This window comes from Oncorhynchus nerka, linkage group LG10 (assembly GCF_034236695.1).
Source record: "Oncorhynchus nerka isolate Pitt River linkage group LG10, Oner_Uvic_2.0, whole genome shotgun sequence".
Lineage (NCBI taxonomy): Eukaryota > Metazoa > Chordata > Actinopteri > Salmoniformes > Salmonidae > Oncorhynchus > Oncorhynchus nerka.
In genome coordinates this window covers 53,352,544-53,363,048 of record NC_088405.1, presented here as the reverse complement: position 1 = coordinate 53,363,048, position 10,505 = coordinate 53,352,544, and the positions used below count along the sequence as shown (strand labels likewise).

At 40.7% G+C, this 10,505-nt stretch overlaps 2 protein-coding genes across 3 annotated transcripts; both read right to left on the bottom strand.

Annotated features, from left to right (window-relative positions):
• Positions 1–46: 46 nt before the first annotated feature.
• On the bottom strand, positions 47–4,912 carry LOC115135579 (transmembrane protein 45B-like). Its single transcript, XM_029670411.2, has 6 exons — positions 4,771–4,912; positions 2,495–2,697; positions 2,150–2,362; positions 1,778–1,962; positions 1,534–1,676; positions 47–1,370 (listed from the first exon to the last, which is right to left on the bottom strand). The coding sequence occupies exons 2-6, from the start codon at positions 2,682–2,684 to the stop codon at positions 1,268–1,270; spliced, it is 834 nt and encodes a 277-aa protein (XP_029526271.1). The 5' UTR covers positions 2,685–2,697; positions 4,771–4,912; the 3' UTR covers positions 47–1,267.
• A 430-nt stretch (positions 4,913–5,342) lies between these two features.
• LOC115136416 (guanine nucleotide-binding protein G(I)/G(S)/G(O) subunit gamma-8-like) lies at positions 5,343–8,709 on the bottom strand. 2 transcript variants are annotated; one of them, XM_029671998.2, is made up of 3 exons: positions 8,622–8,709; positions 5,996–6,105; positions 5,343–5,778 (listed from the first exon to the last, which is right to left on the bottom strand). In XM_029671998.2, the coding sequence occupies exons 2-3, from the start codon at positions 6,077–6,079 to the stop codon at positions 5,650–5,652; spliced, it is 213 nt and encodes a 70-aa protein (XP_029527858.1). In that variant the 5' UTR covers positions 6,080–6,105; positions 8,622–8,709; the 3' UTR covers positions 5,343–5,649. The 2 variants fall into 2 exon arrangements, with proteins under 2 accessions (XP_029527858.1, XP_029527859.1); XM_029671999.2 differs by lacking the exon at positions 8,622–8,709 and having other exon boundaries at positions 5,996–6,283.
• Between the last annotated feature and the right edge of the window lie 1,796 nt (positions 8,710–10,505).

Sequence of the window (10,505 nt, the reverse complement as noted above, 5' to 3'; positions counted from 1 at the left end):
TTTGTACCTAAAATAATAATTATTTTTAAAAAATTAAACTACACAGTGAATGAAAAAAATATTTATTGGAAATATATTATCTCTGACAATCATTAGGCATTCTGTTTTCCGGAGGGAAAGAAGCATGTTGCTCTATAGCAGGGCTCTCCAACCTTGTTCCTGGAGAGCTACTGTCCTGTTAAATTCTCCAACCCTAACCTAGCGCACCTGATTTTAATATTTCGCTGGTTGAATTAGGCTAGTTACAACTTGGACTGGTGCGAAAACCTACAGGACTGTATGTCTCCGTTCTGTATAGCCATAGGCAGGACAGGTATGCAAATGTTTCAACTGGCTTAAAAGGAGAGGAAACCCCAGCAGGTAACATTGTCGATGTCGTGTTACAATGTCGGGTGTATTCATTAGTCCGATTCCATTTTCAAAATGTTTGGTTTCGCAACAGAAACCATTTTCTCCAAACTGAGTACGTATTGCAACAGAAATAATATTTATTTACTGGACAAATTCAGGTAGGTCCTATCCCTGTTTCGTTCTGTTTGGTTTTCCATTGCACAACCTAATGAATACACAACAGGTGTTAATGTGTCACAAGAAATGTTGAAATTCTCTCACCTCCAAGGAATACTTTTACATCTCACCTATTTTCCTTGGTCTCATAGCAACCTCCTCAGTTTTGAAAATCAGTTATTAGCTTTTATACTTTGAATTACATTACATTTGTCCGGGCTCAGTAAAGCATTTTATTTCAAATTAATTTGGCTTGAATCTTAACTCGACAAGGCATGTCGTTATTTAATTGATAAAATGACACTCAAAATACACAGTAGCAGGGTTACAAACCTCGACTAACCGGTGCCCCCCCCACTGACTCTACTGGTACGCCCCTGTATAAAGTCTCGCTATTGTTTTATTGCTTCTCTTTTTTTACATCTTATTTGTAGTTTCTTTTTTTCCCCCTTTAAGCTGCATTCTTGGGGTTCGTAAGTAAGCATTTCACTGTAAGGTCTACTGTTGTATTTGGCGCATGTGACTAATACAATTTTGATTTGATTTGAAACGAGTTAAAACCAGTTAATCAAATTTCAGACAAACAATTGTGGAGAATCCCGTAACAGTGATCTACTACTGGACACACTTCCGTGCTTCTACACCTGCATTGCTTGCTGTTTGGGGTTTTAGGCTGGGTTTCTGTACAGCACTTTGAGATATCAGCTGATGTACGAAGGGCTATATAAATACATTTGATTTGATTTGATGATGCGTCTGTCTACTCTTCGTCTGACTCCTCTAGCAGAGCCTTTTTGGAGCTAGATGTCTTTCTCATCATGATCTCTATGTCACTTCCTCTTCCTGAACATCGTTGTACACAGCTGTTAGGACCAGAGAAGAAGAAGCCATGGATTAGAGTTGGCTCATGCAGGCAGTGAATTTACCCAAGCTATGTCAATGGAATGACTTTATTTGATGAAGTTAAACTGACCTATTAAAGAGGCGATATGACAAAGGTATATTGATAAAAAGGAAGATGCTCACCACCAGCCCATCCAGTAGTTGATGCCAACGATCAGCAGGGCCATAGCCAGATGCCAGCAGAAGCACATGGTGATGAACATGGTGTTATCGTGTGCCTGCAGATCCCACTGTACTCCATTTAATGGGTACAGCACGAATCCAATCTGAAAGAGTACCCACTTTGCTCAGTTCCTCTGTGTGAGCGTGATGCGATTGACTCGTTTGAAAATGACAGTGGTTCATTTGGTGGTGGTTACTGTTCTACCTGAAAGAACCAGGAGCCTTGCAGGATGGTCATGCTGGTCCTGAGCAGTTCCAGTACGATGTTATCTCGCATGAACACCTCCAACAGGGTGATGGCCGCCCCACCAAACACCGGCACAAACAGCATGGAGTGGATGTGGGTATCCAGAGGAGGGCGCATGTGCACATGGAAGTAAAACAGGAGCCCTGGAGGGGAATGGAACATCCTGGAATATTGATACAATATGCAGATAACATCTAATCTGTCTAGCGGTCAAAGAGCAAATAAAAACAGACAATTAATACTGATGGTAGGAATACCCGCTAATTCAAATCTGCCTCTAGTCTGGTAAGGGATATGTAACAAATGACATTCAAACTTTTGACACTGTACCTTCAATAAAAAAAGCCAGGGAGAGAGCAAGGCGGTCAAGACCAAGTGGGACTGGAAGCGGTGACATAGTGAGGACTTTAACAACTCCAGCGATACTGAAGAAGAGGTACATAGTGCTGTGCTGCCAGTTCATCAGCTTCACCCAGGACTGGGTCTCTCTGTTGTACAGGTGGGCATGGGGCCCATCAGGCACAAACTGCTCTGCCATGATGCCTACAGAGTGACAGGACAACATCAGGGTAAAACAGCAAGCCTCTGGCAGATCATTCAGAGGTTGAGAGATTCCATAGTGTAAGATCTTAAAGAGAGAGCAGTCCAAATAAGTGCACCAGGGAAGACACTCACCCACAAAGGCAAAGAAAATCATGAGTGCCCCCTCGATTAAGTCTATTCTGTTAAAGAACAGGGGCAGTTTTTGTCTTGCTTTAGGCTGATGCCTCCTCCAGCAGTGTCGGAGAGGGTACATCACTGACCAACACAGGCCTAACAGCAGAAAGCAGCTGCCAGGCAGGGCATGTCCCTTGAAGTTGGCCATCCTCCAGTCAACCCTGACAAATGAGAAATGTGAATTATGCGTTAAAATGTGAAATAAATTATAAGTTATAAGTTGTTTTGTGCTAAAAGTAATTACCATGGCAAATAATTGCTTGAGTAACTTTACTGTTTACATGAAACTTTAATAAAAATGTGCAAAAAGGTGTGTGTGAACTAAACAATGTGTCGGGGTAAGTTCCTTGTCAATCATTGGCTTATTGGTGAAATCAGCAATCAGACAATATATTCTTTAAGTCACACAAGATCAAAATATCAAACCAGACAGTGGTTACTTCTCTTTATCTAGTTCCGGTCTGACTCAGACCAAGCCTGCAAGCACACTCTCACAACAGCCAGGGCTTAACCACAAAGACTAATATAGATGGCTTGTGCAACGTATAGTGGCAGAGTTTTAGACACATTAGAACAGTATCTGATTATAAGGCCTGCAGCAAAACATATGAATCTTAAAGGTCCCCTTAACCAAAAATGGATAGGGTTTTTGGAACCCACCCCCTACAAATGCAAATGCAAATTATTTTAAAATAGGCCTATTCAGTCATTAGTAATCCAGATTGTAGTATTTGTTCATCTTGTGAGCTCAATTTAGAACAGGCATTGTGTACATGTAATTCCTTCCATGCATCCAGGACAAGGCTGGATTACTGCATTTGGGGCCCTGGGGCAAATTTCCTGCAATTCTACACATTTTGCCATTGCTTATGACGTGTTTGAGAAATGGGATCTATCTCCTGGAGGGCCGGATTATCAAATGGGCACGCAGGGCACATGGCCTTTTTTTTTAGAGGGGGTTGTGGGCCCCCAGGAGGTCATGGGCCCCGGAGCACTTGCTCTGCATGTCCTTTAGGTAATCTGACCCTCCACAAGATCAAACCATTTGTCTTGCAAATGGAAAAGGCCTATTAATTTGTGCAGCCCCAAAGGAGAGAAGGGTAGAAAGAAACCTGAGGTGGATAGTAAAGGATAACAAGGCAAGTCAATTCTGTAGTTTGCACACCAGTTTGTCGTTTCCAGCCATGTCAGATAATTGACGTTACAAATATGTCATAAAATCTTTTGTTTGTGAGATATTGACAGCGAGTCCGTAAAAAGGCACCTGGTATTATTGTGAATGTACCTTACTAAAAATGGTGTGTTGACTATGTGCTGAGAGGCAGGCTACATTTTGCTACGTTGTCTTTACTTGAAAAACAAGAGTTTGAAAACTGTCCGTTTGAGTGATGTAGGTGATATCATTGTCCTTTAAGTCATGCTTGCAGTGAATATCGCTTTGCTATTTGTTTATTAGACTTTACACGAGGCTAAAGTGCCATCCTTTTTATTTGTTGGTTGTTACTTTCGCTGTAATGTAATGTATAGTATACCTTTGGTTGGTTAAAGCTTACCGTTGTTTCGACAGAGGACATATGAATAAGGTGTGTGTGTGTGTGTGTGTGTGTTGACTTTAATATGCACTCCAGGATCTTAAACACAACAAAGTTGTAACATATAGTGCAAATTGGATTCATAACATATCATATGAATTGCAAAAAATATTTATAATAATAATAATAATTTGCCGGCCGTGACATATTTTACGAAATGGACGATGTAATACAGAAATTGAGGAAGTAGTACACAAAAAGGGGGCCCACTTTTGGCTCGTGAGGACCACTTTCAAAACTACTGGCTGATATAATCAAACGTTTGAGAGTGCATATTTAACATGAGGAGTGGTCGGTATTTCTACTTGGATTACTATTTGTCAGACAAGGTTTTCTCGACTGGTCGACCTCGCATTCGACATTGCGTAGAATATAGTCTTGTTTTCTGTCAATTTGGATTTTCTCATTAGGGTGAAAAACTAGGAAACATTGATTGGAAGTTTAAATGGAGCAATTTCTCCTCTTCTGTCCAGTCCTATAAATGTAGCCTTCAGACCTGTTGACATTTGGACCATTGTCGGGACAACGCCATATACTTTGGACCCTTTACTCATCAATCATGAGAGAACAATGGTTTTACTCTGCTATTCATACGTTACACAACAACCACAAACACACAGAGACAATTTGAAATGTTCATACCTTGTTCGTTGTCACGGCGCAGTTGGCCGACCTCTCCCTCTCAAATCAGTGAATCCTGTTAGTTGAGATGAATATTGAACTAACAGTGGCCCTAGTACCCGTGTCCACACACACACCTGCTCATCTACCTGTAGTGTAAGCATCACGTGACACCGCCCTTGCTTGCTTTGCATGACTTGACTGCGACCAAGGAGCACAGCACCCAGGGTACTATTTAGAAATGGACAACACATGATATGCTTATGTTGACTATCTGTTTGTTTAATTCATATATTTTTCTTTGATCGCCTGTAATGCATCAATGGAATGATGTGAGGCACCTGCAGTGTAGGCCTACTTCAATAACACAACACTAGTTTTATATGCAAACAGTTTGATCCTCAATATAATATAGCTATTTTGTGTTAAAGTTGTCGATTTCAAAATAACCAAAATTGGGCTATTATTGGCACTAATGGTGGTGAAACCCTGAAAAGGTTCACAGCACTCTTAGATGTTAGACATTTTACAGTCAAGTATTGCTGAGGTTTTTAGACAGATTTAGGTGCAATTTAAGTTAATGTGTAATCTCTAATTGTCAGGGCAGTGTGCTGAAAGGGAGAGGCTAGTATGTAAGCTAGGTTTGTAGGCCTCGAATGAACTTTGCTCCCATCGTAAAGAACATTCTATTTCAGTCAATCAGATCAATCCAGATAAATAATTCAAGCACTTACATAGCTTTTTAAAATACAAAAAAATCATCTCACTGATTAGGCCTACCGAAACCAAAATGTTCAAGGGTTCTTTAACTGTGTTAGCATTATTTGTCCTGTCCTACTTATTGCTAATAATGACACAGAACGTAGAGTTATTGTATTTAATCATGTGAATTTGTGGGGATTAGAGTATGGCACAGAAGAATTTCTTCTCCCGAAAAGGGTTCTCAGAGGATGACACTGGTATCACCAGAGGGTCCTCCTTGGCATGAGCCTCACAGAAGGCCATCAGATCAGCTGCTGCTTTGGACACCTGCACATAGAACACATGATTAACAAGGACAAAGCTATCAGATTGGAGAGTGGGAGCCAATGTGCTCTATTTACAATTTAAATTGACAATGGACAGCTTTTTTGGTACCTAAAGAGATCAAAAATAAAACAGAAAAGGATCTTGTGCCTAATAACCATTGTGCCTAATAACCATTGTGCCTAATAACCATTGTGCCTAATAACCATTCCTTGCTCACCATCATTCTTTCGATGTTAACTTCCAGTTTCAGCTGTTCCACTGTCTTGCGGGTATCTGTAATCTTAGCCATGTTATTGGACATCCTGCTTCCTCTCACTGTACCTCAGCCTGGTACAACAGTTTGTAGATCATGTATTATGTTAATGCTTTAAAGAAGAATGATCAGAATGACATTTTTTTTAAAATCAGTTATACAGGTATTGCCATATACCATGCATCAGACGTAGTAAATGCCAAAGCATGAGATGGAACCATGCCAATGTATAATGGTTTAATTTGCTTGTTATTGCTGCTGCCTGGGTCTAAGCTGGAAGTGTCACAGTGAGGGCCTCAGAGGGAAGAGGTGCAGGGAGAGGCATGCATAGGCAGCGGCATTATGATTCCCTGATAAAATAAAGGTGAAATAAAATAAATTATCCAGGGTGTTTCTGCTAGCACATCACCTGTTTCCCTGTTGCTGTATCTGTAAATAAAATGTGCTGAACACTTGTTATTATCTTGTCATGATAGTCTTACTGTATTTGTGATTATTAAAATTAGTAGCATTAGTTCTCTTACAAATTGCATGTGAATAAAGCAAATAACAGAGGAAATTCCGCAATCACCTCTCTCATCCCTCCATAACCAATTATGTAGCTGGTCATCATGTGGCACAGTGTGGCTCTCAATGACAATTGCCCACTCGGCCCCTTCAGAAGGCAGTTTCTTTCCTCAGCCGTTAATTTGTCCCCAATTTCATAGACAACTGAATGAATTGATGATGAACACTATAGCTTTGTTTTTTACATGAACATTTACATAACCTGTAGGCCTACTACACTTTAATGAACTGTACAACAACACTGTACAACAACACATATCTCAAACTTTATAGTTTGTTGTCTACATCAGAACACAGACAAATATACACTGGACAAAAACATACAGTGCCTTCGGAAAGTATTCAGTATTTCAGTTTTTGTTTAATTTTTTTTTGCAAAAATGTCTTAACCTGTTTTTGCTTTGTCATAATGGGGTGTTTTGTGTAGACTGATAAGAAAAACAATTATTTCATCCATTTTAGAATAAGGCTGTAATGTAACAAAATTTGGAAAAAGTCAAGGGGTCTGAATGCTTTCCGAATGCGCTGTAAACGCAACACGCAACAAAATGTCTAAGATTTTCCTGAGTTACAGTCCACATAAGGAAATCAATCAATTGAAAAAAAAAATTAGGCTCTAATCTAGGGATTTCCAATGACTGGGAATACAGATATGCAACTGTTGGTCACAGATACCTTAAAAAAAAGGTAAGTGCGTGGATCAGAAAACCAGTCAGTATTGTGTGACCACCATTTGTCTCATGCAGCTCGACACATCTCCTTCACATAGAGTTGATCAGGCTGTTGGTTGTGGTGGCCTGTGGAATGTTGTCCCACTCCTTTTCAATTGCAGTGTGAAGTTGCTGGATATTGGCGGGAACTGGAACAAGCTGTCGTACAGGTTGATCCAGAGCATCCCAAACATGCTCAATGGGTGACATGTCTGGTAATTATGCAGGCTATGGAAGAACTGGGACATTTTCAGCTTCCAGGAATTGTGTACAGATCCTTGCCACATGGGGCCGGGCATTATCATGCTGAAACATGAGGTGATGGCGTCGGATGAATGGCACGACAATGGGCCTCAGGATCTCGTCACGTTATCTCTGTGCGTTCACACTGCTATCGATAAAATGCGATTGTGTTCAATGTCCATAGGTGCCAGGGCCTGCCCATACCATAACCCCACCGCCACCATGGGGCACTCTGTTCACAACGTTGACATCAGAAAACCGCTCTCCCACACGATGCCATACACACTGTTTGCCGTCCGCCCAGTACATTTGAAACCGTGATTCATCTGTGAAGAGCATACTTCTCCAGCATGCCAGTGGCCATCGAAGGTGAGCATTTGCCCACTGAAGTTGGTTACAACACCGAACTGCAGTTGGTTCAAGTCCCTGGTGAGGACGACGAGCACCCAGATGAGCTTCCCTGAGACAGATTGTGCAGAAATGTGGAGGTCCTGGGCTGACGTGGTTACACGTAGTCTGCGGTTGTGAGGCCAGTTGGACGCACTGCCAAATTCTCTGAAACAACGTTGGAGGTGGCTTATGGTAGATAAATTAACATTCAATTCTCTACCAACTGTTCTGGTAGACATTCCTGCAGTCAGCATGCCAATTGCACGCTTCCTCCAAATTTGAGACATCTGTGGCACTGTGTTGTGTGACAAAACGGCACATTTTAGAATGGCCTTTTATTGTCCCCAGCACAAGATGCACCTGTGTAATGACCATGCTGTCTAATCAGCTTCTTGATATGCCACACCAGTCAGGTGGATGGATTATCTTGGCAAAGGACAAATGCTCACTAATAGGGATGTAAACAAATATGTGCCAAACGTTTTTGAAATAAGTGTTTTTGAGTATGGAAAATGTCTGGTGTCTTTTATTTCAGCTCATGAAACATGGGACCAATACTTTACATGTTGAGTTTATATTTTTGTTCAGTGTATATCAATATTCTATTTACAACAACATCAACTGTCACTATGGACCAGAACACAATCAATCTAATTTAAGGATTCTAATTAGCCACTTACCGCAAAAACAAGACAGACAGGTTGGTAGGTCCAGGACTCCCGAGTTGAGGTGGGATGGTTGAACAAGGCAATCTCTCTACAAACAAATTGAGAGTTCCAAATGGAGAGAGATTAGTGAGTATGATGGGGAGGAGGGCTTGAATAGGTTCCCTCCTCTCATACAGTAATTACCTCTCGTTCTTCCCCCATGTTGGGCTCAATGCAACGAAAGCAGACGACATAGGGTGTGACGTTCCTCTCTAGACAGTGGCTATCATTTGATTGCCATCAATCAGACTTGTCATTTTAGCTGTTTACTTTAGAAAGAGACTCCTACAATTTTGTTGTAAAAGGTTGTCATTTCATCCCCTAATCATTTTTTCAGGCAAATTTGGGTTATGCTTTATTGGGTCTGATTATTTATTATAAACAAAAAATAATCTGTGTTGCTCTTACATTTTCTGTTTAAGACTGTATTTATTTTGTATTGTTGTATTACTGTACTACAGTTCTGTGGAAAAAGTCAGTGATTTGCATGTAACCAAGAGCCTTAGGCAGGAGAGGTGTCATGAGAGATAAGCCTAGTGGTTGTTTTCCACATGTTACCCACAACAAATATTTACCTGAAAGATTACAAGGGGGAGGCTTCGTACCACCGTTGTTGTGCTACACTGTGGCATACTTAAATACTTGTGTAGTACGGAGTGTTATAGTGTCTAATACCATATATTGTGTGGTTAGGGATCCTGATGGTTTAAAATGGAGTGTGACGTGGAGTCTCTGAAGGGGAAGTTACAGTTAGCTTCCACTAACTCTAAGTACTGTCTGGATTTTCAGTATCTCTAGCAGGGCTTGAAGGGTTGCCAGGCTACAGCAGGGGCTACAGTGCCTGCCTCGTAGTTTAATGCCAAGTGCCTCATTAGCAGGTGTTTCCCTGCGTTGATTGGTCGTCTCACTGCAAGTAGAGTGCTTCCAACCAGCACAGCCAGGTAAAGTCCTTCAACACTTACGCTTTCTCTGCTGCAGGTTGATGTTTATTGTAATTAATCTTGCCCTGGAGGCAGAACTGAGCAGTTTCCACTAGATGGGCCAGCTGCAAAGTCAAAATTGTCATTTCCTGAAAACAAAAAATGAGCTTTTTGGTCTTAAATTTGAACCCATAACAGTCTAAGCTATTAGCCCATACAAACGCATTGAATAACAGATTCACTACATGGATCAACAGATAGTCCGCCCAGAAAATCTAAAGGAAGTTTGTTCTGAAGTGTCTGTCATATATCTGTGAGATATAAGAAATGTTCATATAATCTCCATATATACTGTACTTCCATTCATTTTTTCAACTGGTACCAGGGGACCTTCGGACTAGACTTGTGAGGCCTGTGGGAGTCTTAGAGCAAAGCAACATACATGTACATTACCGTTCAAAAGTTTGGGGTCACTTGGAAATGTCCTTGTTTTTGAAAGTAAAGCACATTTTTTGTCCATTAAAATAACATCAAATTGATCAGAAATACAGTGTCAACATTGTTAATGTTGTAAATATTGTAGTTGGAAAAGGCAGATTTTTTTATGGAATATCTACATAGGCGTACAGAGGCCCATTATCAGCAACCATCACTCCTGTGTTCCAATGGCATGTTGTGTTAGCTAATCCAAGTTTATCCTTTTAAAAGGCTAATTGATCATTAGAAAACCCTTTTGTAATTATGTTAGCACAGCTGAAAACTGTTGTTCTGATTAAAGAAGCAATAAAACTGTCCTTCTTTAGACTAGTTGGGGATCTGGAGCATCAGTATCTGTGAGTTCAATTACAGGCTCAAAATGTCCAGAAACAAAGACCTTTGTTCTGAAATTCATCAGTCTATTCTTCTTCTGAGAATTAAGGCTATTTCATGCAAGAAA

Bases quoted from the DNA above. Each gene is read 5' to 3' on its own strand.
- LOC115135579 (XM_029670411.2), bottom strand. From the start codon at position 2,684: ATGGCCAACTTCAAGGGACATGCCCTGCCTGGCAGCTGCTTTCTGCTG. The intron at 1,677-1,777 runs GTAGAACAGTAA...GTACTCTTTCAG, and splicing joins AAGGCTCCTGGTTCTTTCAG to ATTGGATTCGTGCTGTACCC. The intron at 1,371-1,533 runs GTGAGCATCTTC...TGGTCCTAACAG, and splicing joins AACTACTGGATGGGCTGGTG to CTGTGTACAACGATGTTCAG.
- LOC115136416 (XM_029671998.2), bottom strand. From the start codon at position 6,079: ATGTCCAATAACATGGCTAAGATTACAGATACCCGCAAGACAGTGGAA. The intron at 5,779-5,995 runs GTGAGCAAGGAA...TTCTATGTGCAG, and splicing joins TTAACATCGAAAGAATGATG to GTGTCCAAAGCAGCAGCTGA.